The sequence below is a fragment of the Grammomys surdaster genome, unplaced genomic scaffold (genome assembly GCF_004785775.1).
Source record: "Grammomys surdaster isolate TR1022 unplaced genomic scaffold, NIH_TR_1.0 336, whole genome shotgun sequence".
In the NCBI taxonomy this organism is placed as follows: Eukaryota; Metazoa; Chordata; class Mammalia; order Rodentia; family Muridae; genus Grammomys; species Grammomys surdaster.
In genome coordinates, this window is record NW_021604755.1 from 429,413 (window position 1) to 445,696 (window position 16,284).

At 45.2% G+C, this 16,284-nt stretch overlaps 1 protein-coding gene across 2 annotated transcripts in view; it reads right to left on the reverse strand.

Moving 5' to 3' along the window:
- Positions 1-279: 279 nt before the first annotated feature.
- Positions 280-16,284, reverse strand: part of Arhgap25 (Rho GTPase activating protein 25) — a 73,762-nt gene continuing 57,757 nt past the window's right edge. For both annotated transcript variants that reach the window (XM_028778456.1, XM_028778458.1), the window contains exons 5-11: positions 15,781-15,988; positions 10,145-10,277; positions 7,662-7,735; positions 6,217-6,338; positions 5,231-5,427; positions 2,648-3,180; positions 280-1,014 (exon numbers count right to left, since the gene is read on the reverse strand). In XM_028778456.1, coding sequence (XP_028634289.1) covers positions 801-1,014; positions 2,648-3,180; positions 5,231-5,427; positions 6,217-6,338; positions 7,662-7,735; positions 10,145-10,277; positions 15,781-15,988 — 1,481 coding nt within the window. In that variant the 3' untranslated portion in view covers positions 280-800. The remainder of the gene's footprint in view (positions 1,015-2,647; positions 3,181-5,230; positions 5,428-6,216; positions 6,339-7,661; positions 7,736-10,144; positions 10,278-15,780; positions 15,989-16,284) is intronic.

Consider the following 16,284-nt stretch of genomic DNA (forward strand, 5'->3'; position numbering starts at 1 on the left):
GTATGTATGTATGTATGTATGTATGTATGTATGTATGTATGTATGTATTTGATGTGCTTTGGTGTTTGCTTGCATATATGTATGGGCAGCATATGTATATCTGGTGCCCTCAGAGGGCGTCAGATCTCCTAGAACTGGAGCGACAGGTAGTTATTAGCCACTGTGTAGATGCTGGGTCCTCTGAAAGAGCAGCCAGTGCTCTCAGCCACTGAGCCAACTCTCCAAACCCTCCTTTACTAATTCTAATAAAAATGTTTCATAAATTACCAATATCCTTGCTTGATTTTTGTTTTCTATTTTCTTTATTTGAATATAATTTTCTCACCCATTTTGCCTTTATAAATATTGTTTGATTCTGGTTCCACCAGTCCAGGCTCTCCAAGCGGCCCTCAGTAGGTTAGCACTGGAGATCTAAGTATCATTTTCTGCCCATGTTTCAGAGCTGACCAGAGCCATCTGACCAGGCAAGTCAGCCACATAGAAAACGAAGAACTGAGGCCTTGGTCTAGCGCTGACCTGGGGTCCTGAGATGTCACACACCTTAAATATCTTCTTTGGACCTGGTCTTGTACTGGAAGATTCCAATTCACTCTTCTCACAGTGGAATAACGCAATCCTTGGAGCACTGCACACGGTTGCAAGTGTCCTGGCGTGTTCCTGCTCACTGCCATCTTCTGTGTATGAAGGATTGTGGCACATCCCCTCAGATACCCTGTCCATCCTAGGAGGTGATCCTGCTTCCTGCTCATTAAGAGCATGAAGAAATGGAGTTGACTGTCCCTGCCACACAACTCAGACCCTCAAGCATCGGTCTTTGTCTTGGGCTTCTCCATTGATTTCACAAACTCCTTGACTTCTTCTTCCAAGACTCTGTTCCTCTTCTCAACATCCTCCCGGGAGCGCTCCACATTTCGAAGGCTAATTTCTAGGGCCGCGAATTTCTTCCTCTCCCTCTCCAGTTCTTCATTGAGCCTTACCACCTTAGCCCAGACATCATAATTTTCTTTCTCCAGGCTGCAAGGAAGGAAACCAAGGGAACAGCAGAGTATTAATTCTAAAACTTTCCTTCACAGCCCTCCACCCATGTTCACGACCTCTTGTTCATTTGCCTTTCTGAGACACAAGATGCCAGTACAGCCATTGTCTCCTGTGTATGCTCTTCCTTCCAAGAGAAGACTTTACAGAAAACCTCAATTTCCAAAGCACTCAGAGCTCTGCTTAACACCCTGGTGACACCTCCTGGGTTACTGTGTTCCATGTGAGTTGTATGCATTGTATCATATCTTTAATCAGACAAAATATTTGAAAGAAGGAGCCATCAGTAATGGATCTGCGTTTCTACCTTATAGCACCTTGTGTTTTGCCTAGTTCAGCCAAAGCTGTGGACGGTCCATATTCTAGATCCTCAACATCTCTGCACATGGTGCCTCTCTACCCTGCTCTGGTTGGTAGACATCCTGGGCCAAAGCCCTTCCTAGCCAAGATCCTCCTGGGACCAAGATTTGGAAAAGCAAAGGGAAACATACTTTGGGGACCAGGTTTCCCACTAAAATTCTAAATTCTGCTCAGGTTGGGTGAAGTGTAAGTTTCCTGAATTTTCATGACATTCATTGCTACTAGCTAAAATCCTAGTATCCAAGTGCCTTTCCAAGCTATGTGGAACTAATCCTTAGGAATGAATGAACACAGTCTATTATTCAAGCCTAAGGAGGGAATTTCTGGTCTGTGGATGAAATTCAAATTGTGTGATTGGAAATTTGCTTCAGAATTTCATCTTCTGGGTGCTGCCCTCCTCCTCAAGCTCATTCCGTGAATACTATTCCCCCTCCTCCCCAGCAGCCCGCCCGTGATCATCTGCAGACATAAGTTCCCAGCTGAGCCCATGCCTCGGGTTCTGGGTTCAAGAGCCATGGCTGACTCTGTGTGGGCCAGCCCTCAGAGCCGCGTCTGCCCCTGTCTGTCCTGCTCTTCCTACAGTACATTTCCTCATTCTTTCAGAGCCTCACATTATAGATTCAGTCTTTTCCTCTGGCTTTTCATTCCCTCCTGGCTTGGAGAAAGTAAGATGCTGAATCTTGACCACTGATTGCAGTGGAGAGTAGAATCTACATGGACTGGAGAGCTGGACTGACCTGGGTTCAAGGTTCAAAACCCAGCCCCCCACTAATCAGCTGTGTGGCCTTCAAGAATGCTTTGCCCAAATGTAAACATGCCAATTCGAGTAGGGGAAGGGCCACAAGACCTCAACCCTACACAAAGAACAACAGGCCACTGAGGAATGCCTTGGGTGGGAAAAATATTCATCTCAGAGAAGAGCATGCCAATTGTTATTCAAAACCAGATGGTCAGCCCTGATAGCATACACCAATATGGAGCACAAGGAAATTCCCCAACTCAGTTCCACATATTCACCCTGAAGGCTATGCGGGCTTCAATATGTACGTTTCCATGGATCTCATCAGAAGCGTAGGATTTTCACTAACTTACCTGTCTCATCTCTCTCCCTTGGTCCTTTATTAGTGTTGGCTGCTACAGATTGCTCTGTCCCCTGAAATATTTTATACTGTGACATTTTGGAAGGTGGGGACAGTATCCTTCCTTCTAAACACAGAAGTCAAGTGCACTTGGCCCTCTGCACATGACTTACTTTTTAATCTGTTCCTCATACATCTGCTTCTGGGTTTCTATTTCCTTTTGTAGGTGCTGGACCATCCTCTGCAAAGAATCAAGGTCATCCTCGCCAGAGTTCTTACTTCCAGACTCCATTTCAGAGTCTGTGCTGACAGGAGCATCTTTCTTAGAGTCACTGGCAGGGGGAGAGAGTGCACCTGGTGGGACCCCTTGGGACCCTGGTGAGGTGGGGACATTATCATAGGTAGAAGTCCGCTGGTCATTGGAAAGGTGGCGCAAGTCTTGAGACATAGTTCTCCTGTGCCCTTCTCCTGCCTTAGCCTCTGAAGATGAAGACCAGAACTCATTTTTAAAGATTTCCAGTTTGCTGCTAGTGGAGCCTTGGAATGCGGATGTCAGGAAACACTTCCGGTTGGGGAGCGTTTGAGTCCTTTTACGGGATTGCATCTTCCAGTCTCCTGGGTTTTCCCTGGGGGCTTTTCCACTGTCTTCCTGATTCTGGTCACCTGGCTGTGGTCCAGTGGGGCTGGTGGCATCAGGACTACTTGCCTGGAAAAGATATCCATGGATGTTATAAAAGTTTTTGTTTTTTCTCCTTTGGTGTGCCATGCTCCTAAAGTAAGAATTAGAGACGGGGAAGTGTTTCCTGGTCACACACCTGTGACACCCTCAGTACATCACCTCAGTTGATTTCCTGTGTGATAACTTGCCAAAAGGATATTACAGTTCAGGGATTCTAGCCATTCGAGACCTAGAGAGGGAGCTGAAGTAAAATCATTTGCTTGATTGGTGTGAAAATCCCGAGCTGGGACCCTTTCATGAATTTAGGTTTCTGTCAGCTGTGACTCAGAGCCCAACCGACGTTGAGTAAACTCCACTCAATGTATTCCCATGACCTCCAAAATTAAGAAGAGCAAAACCACACAAACATGCTGCCACATGCTAAGTGGAAAGCCAAACAGCAACCGTGAGCTGGCAAATGCTTTACAATGTATTTCACAGGCAGTAAAGATCTCCTGCTGGTGACTCCCTGTGTTGTACCAAGCTTATATTGATTGGAAAGGAAAAGATCAATGACCAGGAAGAAATGGGCAAAGAACTTCAAGGAGAGATTCAACTTGCCAGAATCTAGAATCACTATAGAAACAATCCTCGGGGCGACAGCCAGGAGGGTCTAGAGTAAGGGAGGTGGGAAGGCCCACGTTACCTGTGGGCAGAACAAATCCTGGACTGAAGAGAAAAGAGAACGGGAACTGGGCGACAGCGTTCATCTTTCTGCTCCCTGACTGTGGATCTGCTGTGCCCAGCGCCTCAAGCCCTGTTGCCATGGTTTTCCTGCCACTGTGGACTGTAACCGCCAACCTCATGCTGCCCTGAACCTTTCCTCTCCTAAGTAGCCTTACACTTCCCAGCTGATTCCTTTCTATGAATTTTTTTTAACCATGTGGTTGTATATAAAACTAAATTGAGAAGAAAAAAAGGGAAAAATGAAAAGAAAAGAAAAAAATCATTTCCCACATAAGTTAGGAAAGTCAGGGACTGAGATGTCTTCTAGCACATTCCGTGCTTCAGTTGGAGCGTGTGGTCTTGCAGTGGGAATAGGAACAGGGACATGAAGTCCTGCTCTAGAGTATGCTAGTGCTGACGCCTTGGTCAACCTCTCTTGCCTCAGACACTCAACCGAAGTCAATGCATGTGATACACTGTCCCCCAGGGAAACGGTGTGGAGCTGATCCAATTACTTCTCCGCACAGATTGTTGTTCTGTCATTTCAGGCCACTGTCAAAGGAGCAGAGCCTTGGCTGGCAAGGACTGCGGGTGACTGGTTAACAAAATTTTAAATAGCAACTCAGGTTAGAACACTAGTAAGATACCTGTGGCCATACAAAACCTATCTAAAACAAAACTACAACCACCACAATTTATTGCCCATCCCCGACCCCCATCTTTAACCATGTCATAGGTAGCTCTCTTGGTCAACTAGAAATGTGAATTTTATGACTCGGCCCCATTTTTCTTTTAAAAAAAATATGAAGCTGCTATAAAAAGTCTACAGATTCTTTTAAAAAAAATTTGTTCCTATAAATACATGAAAATATTTGACCTTTGTGAGTTGGTGCCCTCCCATACTCTACACACTGGGGACTGCAGAGTCTGGCGACTCTGTGAACGTGAGCTCCAAGAGAGCTTCAAGCCTTCTGTCCAAGTGAGGGGCTGATATAGCCAAGGCAGCTTATCAGGGAATGAGGAAGGCTACACAGACACATCCCTGTTCTGAGGAAGAAATCACGTTCATCATTAGCAGGACACCCGTGCCCTCTGGACTTTCCCTCAGAATGTTCAGCAGCTTTACCCAAACATGCAATGCTCGTTTATTTTCTCTGTCAAATTTCCCTGAGTTTTTTGTCTTGAAGATGATTTTAGAAAAGACCCAAAGAGCCAGCCTGCAGGGCAGTTCTCACACATGTCACTAGCCCAGGCTTTTCCAACATATTCTGACAGGTTACTGCCAGCTCTACGCATGGCCCACAGCTCCTCAAACTGCTGCCTCAGAATGACCAGGCTAAAGGAAGAGTCTGAGGCGCAGCAGGCATCTTACTGTGTTACTGAAGCTGTCTGTCCTAGAAAGGGGTGGGTCTTCGGTGGCATCCCATCCCACAGAGCTTCGGGGCACTGGAGCCTTCTTGGCATCGTTTTTCTGGGCAGGGGGTGAGAGTGGTACATCCTTAGACTTGGGGAAGAGGACTTCGTGGTCTCTGATCATCATGGTCATCACTCTCTGGATCTGAGGAGTCCCTGAAAGAAAAAAAGAGATTTGCCATGCTGGTATATGGAGCAGGAGCCCAGAAGCACCCAAAGGTTGCCACCCTCCAATAGGGTATTTCCACATCAGACCTAAAAACCACAGGCTTCGTTTGCTCTAACGGGACCCTTTTTAATTGTTTGCTGTAGAATATTTTTAATGAGAAGATGTACTAAAATAAAGATATTATGGTGGGATGAGCAATGAGCCCCTGAGGACACTTTCCACCTATATTTCCTTGGATCAGACTTTATCAGACAACAGGTATAATAATAACAGGCAGTGTGTGTGTGTGTGGGGGGGTAATCTTTCTCTTCTCCTATGGTCCTCAGTATGATCTGTCTTGTTATTACTCCTGAAGCAAACAGGTGTCAGGAACACTTCCTTTTCACATGCGTGCATGAATCCTCTCTGTCAGGACCTTTGCTTATTGAGCCAAGATACAACCCTTAGAAAGCTTTTCAGCCTAGCTTTACAGTAACCTTTTTGTGAAACTGGCTTGTAAAACAAAAACCTGTTTGCTCTTCTTGACTAAGGGTATGTTAAAGTCATAAAAAGGCTGGGAAACACTAGTTAATTGGCTTGAGGTTAGACTGCTGTGCTCCATGATCGTTGGGCAGGGGGTGTAATTCCTACACTGCTGACCTCATGGGGCTTGTTAATAAAGTCAGAAGAGGTAAGTGGGCAGGCTTGGTAAGCTGCAGAACAGCGAACAGACACTAGGGGCAGTGTTCTTGCTGTCACTCCCAGCGGGCCGCTCCTGGAAGGATCAGCCTGTGTACCTCTCATGATCACAGCCGGGTCTTCAACCTTCGACCTGATGAGGTTCACTCCAATCACAGTGGCCAGGTTGTCCACGCTCATCTTGTTAATGGCACAGTTCAGCTGGATTTCATGCAGAAATCTGTGGGCAACAAGAAACCCCATCTTAGACAACGGGAAGTGCCCAGAAGAGAGCGCGAGCACGCCCTGGACCCAGCAGCCGTACATCTGTTGAAATCTAGCTCTTTTCCCAGTTTCTGGAATGGAGTGAACTGGTTCTGCCTGCAAGACTTTCTGGAAGTTCACAGACCAAGAAGAGATGAGGAGCCATGGACTGTTCAGTTGCTGGGGGAGGGGCAGGCTGGAGGTGGAGAATCTCACAGCAAGGGTTGCTTCAGATAGGTGTTCGACAGCGTCAGTGATTTGCCTTTATCACTCGCTTCTCGGTTTCCATCCCACCCATGTCTCTCGAGAGGATAAACATGTCTATGAGAAGGTCTTAAACGTGCCGCGCAAATCCATGGTGCCTCCTCATTCTCACCCTTAGACTGGAGACCGGAGCATCTCTCCCTCCCAGCAGCTGCTTACTATACCTCCCTCCAGCCATCAGAAGCCTGAAGTCCTTAGATTTGTTAGAAAAACAAAAGCAACTAAACAGATCAGTAAAAGAACTCAGGATATTTTTAAAAAGCATTTAAAAGTGGGTAGACTGAAATACCATAAAATTTAGGTTATTTATAAGATTTATTTCATAAGAATTTTATTTGTAAAATTAGGAGAAATAAAAAATCGTATGTTCAAATGATGAAAATTATGAGATAACATGGGATCATTTATTTTATGATAAAGGAAATGCTTTTCATGGATATAAAACCATTCTCCTGCAGTCTCACTGCTGGAGAAAAGATCCATCAGAAGATAAAACAGGAAGGCATCACTGGACGAGCGGTTGCATGTAGTGCTGGTCCTTACTTACAGTTCTTGGCTCTTTGTGGTCTTCAGAATAAGTCAGAATCATCTTTATTACTTGGAAATAACATCGCAATATTTTTTGAAAAAGAAAAAAAATTGAGGTATGTATGGGTTGAAGGCGTCCACCACAGCAGATCTGGGCTGGTTCACCTGTAAGGTGTTGCCACAAGGACCTCACCCAGTAGGTCCTCAGAAAGGGCTGCAGGAAAATATAAATGGTGGCCTAGAATGAATGTTTCCAGGGTGTTAGTTCCAGGGATAACAGGCATTTCAGGTTCTCTTGTATGCCCTGGACAGGTCTGAAGGAAGGAGTACATGTATTCTGTGTGCAGTTTCTTAGGGATTCCTGATGACCACTCTGTCAATAATATGTAAATAGAGTTGGGCTTCTACAGTTCTGGACCAGAATCAGTGACCTTAGGAAACTTCCTCTTCTACCGGGGGCTTCTTCCTGATGTGGCCAGAAACTGTGGCTCTACACCTGGAGGCTCACCTGCAGATGTAGCTCAGGAGGTTGTAGTTGTCTCGGGGAAGGACAGAAAGCTGCTTCACCAACTCCTGCTGAGCCTGGAAGAGATTTTTGGCACTGGTAAACAAACCTACTGCCCATTTGTTGGCAACAAGTACAGAGGCGTAACTCGTGAGTCTGTATAGGAAGAACAAGTTGGTTGTCTCTCCTGTTACCACAGTTTTGTGAGTTAAAATATTTGGAAGTAACTGTGAATTCTCAGAAAGTTTAAGCCCAGACCCGTCTTGAACTTCATATGTAGTCAGCAGTGATCTTCGACTTCTGATTCTCCTGCCTCTACCTCTGGAGTGTGTACCACCACAGCCAGTCTGAGCTGGGCTGAGAATCAGACCCAGGGCTCTGTACATGCTAGGCAAACACTCTACTAACTGAGATATATTCCCAGCTAGCATATATTTTTTGTATTGTGCATTTTAAAAGCCTATTTGAGGGGCTGGTGAGATGGCTCAGTGGTTGAGAGCACTGACTACTCTTCCGAAGGTCATGAGTTTGGATCACAGCAACCACATGGTGGCTCACAACCACCCATAATGAGATCTGATGCCCTCTTAGGGTGTCTGAAGACAGCAACAGTGTACTTGCATATAATAAATAAGTAAAAACCTAAAAAAAAAAAAAAAGCCAGGCAGTGGTGGCACATGCCTTTAATCCCAGCACTTGGGAGGCAGAGACAGGCGGATTTCTGAGTTCAAGGCCAGCCTGGTCTACAGAGTGAGTTCCGGGACAGCCAGGGCTACACAGAGAAACCCTATCTCGAAAAACAAAAAATTTAAAAATTAAAAATTAAAAATAAATAAAAAGCCTGTTTGTAATAATGTCGCTCACCCACTCTGACCTTCTTCCTGATCTTGAGCTCCTGGAAGTGCAGAATATCTGATAACTGACACTCGTGATAATGTTCTCAATGAATGAGGGACCATGATCCAATAAACAACAAACCACAACCTAATATCTCAGAACTACCTTAGAAGTAGTGAGCAAATGATTCTGCTGAGAACTTCTGGGAAGCAGGCCAGACTGGCCATGCCGGAAGGCAAGCACTGGGAAGGGCAGCTCAAGTTCTTCAATGGCTATAGATTTCAGGCATGGCCATTCAAAGATCTCATGTGCAAGGGACAAGAAGGACAAGACTCTTTGCTCTTGTTGACCACGGATGCCTGCAGAGTCTGTGATCACCCTCTGATAACACGTGGGATGACTCTTTTTAGGTGTTTTCAAGCCTTATCATCCACAAAGGAGATCTGAAATGCCCCTGTAAATCAAGGGTTTTCATATCTTCTGTCAACCCTACAATACCCACAACTCAGATACAAGACTATGAATCAGACTGTGCAGTCTAGTTTTTTCCTTGGAAAACAGCTACAACTGTTGACTGAATCACTGTTGCTGTTTTCCTATCTGTTCCCTTCCTGTCCTAGCTTTGAAATGTAGAATAGTCTTTTGTGCCAGGATCCTTATAACCATGGCTCCCACCAGCACTCAACCCAGGGAATTCCAATAACAATTTTCTCACTGGCCCAGGTGTCCTGTGACTTGGACTATATCACAAACACCAAAGAACAGAGAAGAAATTGCTCAACTACAAAAAAATAAAAATAAAGTAACAAACTAGTTTCATGTGCCTTGCTCCTCCAAACAGCTCTAGGCAATGCAGACAACGACATGGTGGAAATTTGTGCTGCTCCATACAGTAGCTGATTGCCGTATGTAGCCATTTAAATGTAAATAAAATCAAGAATTTGGCTCTTCTGATATATTAGCCATATTTTAAGGACATGATATCACTTGTGGCTAGAGGTTAACACATGAAACAGTGATAAGGTTACATCGCTATGGAAATCCTATTGGTTTAAGTAAATACACGGAATCTCATAGAATATGCATGAGGTGCCTATTCTTAGTTATCAGCCTGACTGGGTTTAGAATGATCAATGGATACAAGAGTGTCTCGGGAGGTTTGACTAAAGCGGGAAGGCCACCCTGATGGTGAGCAGTAGCAGCCCATAGTCTGGGATCTTGGTAAAAAGGAGAAAGCAAGCTGAGCACAAACAGGCCTGCATCTCTGATTCCTGACTGCAGATGCAGCATGACCAGCGGCGGCCTGTGCCCCTGCTGCCATGCCTTCTCCACCACCATAAACTGTCTCATGAAACGGAGCCTTCCTTACGCTGCTTCTGTCTGGCGCTTTGCCACAGCAATGAGGTAGTAACTGATACACTGCATAACTTACCAATTGGAAGAATGGCAGTCAAATTCGAGTCTTTTGTACTGTTTTACCAATGAGAATGGCACTATCGGCCTGGCGTTGCTGCTGTAGTTCCAATCTGATAAATTATCTTACCAAGGGTGTGTCCCCCCACACACTCTCACTGCTAGAACCCTGTTTAGAAAATTAATTGCTTTTTTGCTTTCTTCTAAGTAAGAAAGCCAGCTGGAGAGACACCAACCTTTGCCTCATCTGCGTTCATGAGCTGCCCACAGAGCAGGAAGCCATCATACTGACTCCAAGGAACCACAGGCTCTGGCAGGTCTCGGAGGTAGAGCTTTAATAAAGAGGCCACCGTGTGCACATCTGTGTCCCTGAAAGAAAATAAGCTGTACTTAGTGGACAGGACCTCCCACCTGCCCTGAGGGACCACTGGGTCAGAGCATGAACTATCGAGGAACAGGTTAGAAAGGATCAGAGTCTGGTAAAGTTGAAGCAGCCCCAGACACCAGCTCCCAGAACAGCTCCAACTCACTTCCCTCTGCTTCCACACGGCTGCCTCGAGGTAACGTTAAGGTTCCCCTCTTCGTGACATTCTCTTTAACTATTTTGATCTTTTCTGCTTTCTTCAGATCACTTAGTACCTTACAATTAGTGATGTCTTTCCGTGATTTCAGTAGTAAACCTGAGGGATGTACCTAGTTCCATCCGGCTACAGCACCGAGAATATACACATTACCAAACACCGTGGTGCTGGGATGAGAGAAGCCCAGGACAAACTCAGGAGGTCAGAGTGTAGAAAGGGACAGCTTGGAAGACACATGTGACTCTTCAGATGAAGTCAAATCAAATGATGGGGGAGATCTGAAAAGCGCAGGCGTGTCCTCCGGAGTGAGAAATGCCCCAGCCCTGACAGTCTGAGATGATATTTAGTTGAGTATGGGCAATGCAAGGCTCTGCGGTTCAGCTTCTGATGTTTACAGCAAATGTTCCCATAACTTAGGAGGCAGATCTGGCCAAGAACCTGCATTTCTGTAGAGGCTGCTAGCTGGAAATTATTACTACTTTTTCAAGTGCTTGGGGGAAAAAAAATCAAAAGCCATCTATATCATGACATGTGATACTTGCAGCTACAGTATCAATAAAATAAGTTTTGGAGGAACATAGCCCTGCTTGTTCACTTACATACTGCCATTGCTTCGTTAGTGTGAGAGAATAGTAACAGTGACAAAGCCACTTAACCTGAAGAGCCTACGTAGGTAACCATGGCCCAGTCTGCAAAGCCAGCTGGGTACTGCATCACAGAAGGATTGCATTTATTCTGCTAATAGAGAAAATCTAGATCCACCACACATCAGTATGTTACTTAATAAGGGGGTGTGTTCTGAGAAGTGTGCCATTAGGCAATTTTGTCACTGTATGATGTTCATAGACCCAGGTAGGACAGACTGCTCTACTCCTAAGCTACATGAGAAGTAATTTTGTGGTCTGTCAGTTGAAACATTTGAGGCAGTACAAACAAGAACACCAGGACTTGTGTGTGTGTGTGTGTGTGTGTGTGTGTGTGTGTGTGTGTGTGTGTGTGTGTTTTGTTTCTGTACTTGTTGCCAAGAACTTTGACTTTGACTTCTGCATCACCTCAATCTCACCACACTCCATTCCTAACTATCCGCATCCACTCCTCCCACCCCATCCCTGCCTCTGCAGGGGTGAACTTGCTACCTTTGAGAAAGAACACAGAGCTTCATAGAAATCTATCTGTACTCCAAGGCAGGAAATTTGAGTTGGGGAATGTTTTCTTAACATGGATATTAAAAAATATCCTACCACATTGAGTCACTGTCTAAAAATACCCCTGAGAAAAACCCAGCTGGGGAAAACCTTTTATGAAAGCACCTGAGCAGGTGACAGAAGACTTGTGACCTGGCACTGTACAGGGGAAGATTCTCTGAGATGTCCCATGGCACAGTCTGTCCAGTATCTTTATTGTATACAGAGACTCGGACTTGTTTGTGGCCTCTGCTCTACCCCATCTCCAATGAAGCTCCTGCACCCTAATCCTTCATCTCAGATGAACCCCTCAGGGTCCCCTCTTTCCACTCCGGATCTGAAAGCCACTACCATTCCCAATCTCTGCCCTTCCCATCCTATTCACAGCCAGCATGGCCCCGACATACAGAACACACCCATAGGATGAGTGGGCATGAAAAATTGTCAGTAAGAAACAGCGTCAGAGATAAGGAAGAAAAAGAGACCCTTAAAGAGAAACCTCAGCTTTAAGAGATGTTTTATCAGCTGTAGCATTTGCATTCCAGAAAGACGGACCTGCCCAGATGCTTTCTTCTTATACAAATTGCCACTTGATAGAGTATACATTTTAATTCATTTCTCTACTTTAATCCAACTATGTGAGAACTTTTCTTTTGCATGGTGTACTGTCTAATATTATCTAATATTTAAGTAACCAAGTACTTCAGGAATTAAAATTCTTATTTACTTCATTAAATTCTTAGCTTTTCACCTGTCCAAAAAAAAAGACATTTTATCACAAGAGTCTGAAGATGGCAAAGACATCCAACATTAGAAACAGAAAGGGAGGCTGCTGGCAGTTCACACCTTTACTTCCAGCACTGGGGAACCGAGCAGGGGTGGATCTGAGTTTGAGGCCAGCCTAGTCTACAGAATGAGTTCCAGGACAGCCAGGGCTACACAGAGAAATTCTGTCTCAAAAGAGATCAAGATAGAGAGAGAGAGAGGGAGAGAGAGAGAGAGAGAGAGAGAGAGAGAGAGAGAGAAGAAAGAAAGAAAAGAGGAAAGAAAGAAAGAAGAAAGAAGAGAAAAAAAGAAAAAAGAAAGGAAAAGAGAAAGGAATTATAGCCACAACAGACACAACAAGGGTAGTTTGAAGATTATATTATATTATATTATATTATATTATATTATATTATATTATATTATATTATATTATTAGAAAGTCCAATTAATTTTGACAAGGTTGATGCTAGCAGTGCCTGAGCTTAGCTTGGCTAACTGCTCATTCTGGTTTATTGGGTCTCATCATCAATGTCCATTTTCCTGGGGAATTCTCGAGTTCCACCAGACCACATCGAGCCCTCTTCTCTGACGTCTCAGTTATCTCTAGTCGTCATTTTTAGCACTAACACGATGAACTGGTGCTGATTTCTCTGTATGGGGGTCACCCACTGTGTTATTCCTGACTCCAGGGTCGCCCTTAGGGTCTAAGTCTCCAGGATCATTCTCCTGAGCTGACCATCCCTCCAAACTAAAGGATCAACCGTAAGGACTTTCTTTGTCCATTCTGAGTCCTAGGCCATCTTAGCTGGCCCTGCCAGGTTGCCAGGGAGCCTAATATATGCTATGTAGCCTGCCTGTCTGTTATCACAGAGAGGCACAGGGATGGGGGGTACATCAGTGCTGCGACCAGGAGGCATCCAAGCCAAGTAAAACCTGACAAGGACTTTTTAACAACTGTTTTTGTATGTGTATTTGTGTGATGTGTGTGTTTATGCATGTTCACATGCATGTGGGTGCACATACATGAGTATGCATGTTTCTGTGGAGGCCAGAAATCGACGTGAGTGCCTTCTTTCATTTCTTCCCACCTTATGTATACTGAGTTATGATCCTTCACTTGAACCCCAAAGCTCAGAGATTTGTCCAATCTAGCTGTCCAGCTTGCTCTGGGGGATTCTCCTGTCCCAGCCTCTGAAGGAGTGGAGTTACAGACAATAATGTTCACCTTCCATTATTGCTGAGGATCTGAATTGCACCCTCATCTTTTCTTGTGTGGGAAGTTCTTTAACCACAGACCTACCGCCCTAGCCCTACAAGGAGGCTTTTGCATTTGCCCTCCCCTATTTGGTGAGAACCATGCACATCTGAGCTAGAATCTCACTAAGCAAGAGCCCCATGCTTCTGCTCAGGTGAAAATAACAGCAGCAGACCATTGGATGGAACCAAGTGTCTGGCCTTGTAGAAGATCGAGGTGGTGCCCTCTGGCCCTATGGTCGGGATGCCAGGCAGAGGCTTCTTGGCCTTACAACTCCTTCTCTATCTCATTGATGGATACAAAATTATGGTTAGGGTTCAGAAGAGCTAAAACTATAGGAAAAGTTTAGTTTATCACACAGCTATGCCTGTGGCAAAAGCCTGCTAAGCCATGGTCATCTATAGGTGCTGGGACATACGCTTTGAAGAAAACTTGGCCCTAAATATATTGGAAGTTAGCTAAATGACAAGAACAAAAAGAATTCTACATTCTTCTCCAAATAAGATTTGTCCACTCAGTGGCATATGGACCCAGGAGTTGGCCATAGAAGGACTCTCTGTCCCTGTCTCTCTGTTTCTCTGTCTGTCTCTGTCTGTCTCTGTCTGTCTCTGTCTCTGTCTCTGTCTCTGTCTCTCTCTCTCTCTCTCTCTCTCTCTCTGTGTGTGTGTGTGTGTGTGTGTGTTCTTCCTCCTTCTAAACTCTGAGTTTCATGGGAATTAAAGGCCACAGTGCCACCACCCACACCAACCTGGCTGAGTTTAAGCTGGCATCGAAGCAGTCATTTGGGAAATTTTAGCAATAGTGTCTTTCCTTTTGGATAATGGACTTTACTTTCCAAGCAATAATCTACATGCATCTTTTGATCAACTTCAATATAATTAAAAATTAGGAAGAAAACTGGATACAGTGACAGTGAGCATACTGGAATAGGTACCTGCTTATAACATGTAACAGACTGCGCTGTTAAAAGGACCCATAACTTGCTGCAGTTCCAATGCTAACAACTATACTGCTGTTTGCATAAGCTACATGAGAAATTAACCTAGGGTATACTAAGGGCAGGAGAGATAGTCCTACAGTGGATCAAACTAAGACCATGGCAGAGTGGGCATGGAGAGAAACAGATGGCCTCAGAGATGCTTCAGTATAAAACAAAGAAAGATGGGCTGCGCTGGTGAACAGAGCGAGGCCGAAAGGGAAGAGCATGAGACTCCTGCACAAGAATGACTCAACCTCCATAACTTTCCCCTCTGTACTCAGTAACTCCAGGGGATTTCAACATCTGTAAACTGGGCAGCATTCAGGCCCATTGTACCAAATCTTGTTTGATGAGCTGCTAATTTGGAAAGAGTGGTTGGTCTTAAGCCAGCAGTACAAGTGTGTGCAGGGAGCTAGGTACTGCACAGTCAACAGAGCATGCAGTGTGTGGTGGGGCTGTACCAGCTAAGCGTGGCAGAAGACATACTTGCTGGGCGCCTGGAGAAGAAGATGAACTGTGAGAAGTGTCACCACACCAGCTATGCTCCAAATAGGACTGGAAACCTTTGATGAGGGTAAGAATGAATTCTAGGTTGCCATGTGTGTGCGTGTGTGTGTGTGTGTGTGTGTGTGTGTGTGTTTGTGTGTGTGTGTACTGCAGTCAGAAGGCTCAGAGCTGAGTTTAGAATCACATATGAGAATTACTAGTTCTAGCCACACTGGAATGCTGGAGAAGACACAGATGTGGTGATCCTCCCTCACATGTTTATATGTAGCTAGCACTGTTCTTCATGATTCTAGCCTGCATGACAAGGATGTTCTTCGACAACGCCTCAGCTTCCCCCCATGACCTGCATGCCCCTTCCCTCACATCCTAAGCATCACTTGAATCTGCCCGAACATACCCTCATATAAATCATCTGCACTCTCTTCTAACTGTGCTCAGGCCCCCAACCCCACAGTGGCAAGCAGAACAGACTCCTCATTCTACTGTGATCTGCAGCTTCTGAATCCCCTGTGAAGGTTCCCTGGCTCCACTAGGTCCTTTTGCCCCAGTCTCTGCCACTGGACAAAGGCAGACAGAACAGACACCCATAAGGACAGCATACCTGTCAAAGGAAGGTCGCTCCCCTGCATCGAAAGCATCTCTCAGCTGCTTCACTAGGTTGTCCTGCCCGGGCAAGCGGAAGATGCCCTCTTCACTCACACCATGCTCCAGGATGAACTCAGCGCACTTCTCCACCAGGATGGGCACCAGGTGAGGGCCAAACTTCTGCTCGTAGGCCACAGTCTCATCCAGACGCTGGCCAAACACCGCTGGGGAGAAGAAATACGGAGACCTTGAGTTATTCGGACCTTCGTTGAATCTGTGGGTGGTCAGGGGCTTTGCACATTTGCTGTTTTTTAAAAATCGTCATTATTATTAATTATTATTGTCATCATCACTATTACTATTTTACATATATGGACGTTTTTCTGCATGTATGTCGGGGCACCACATGCATGAATGTCCTTGGAGGCCAGATGGGACCCAAGTTACAGGTGGTTGTGAACTGCCTTGTGTGTGCTGGGAATCAAATCCAAGAGTTCCTCTGGAAGAGTATTCAGAGCTC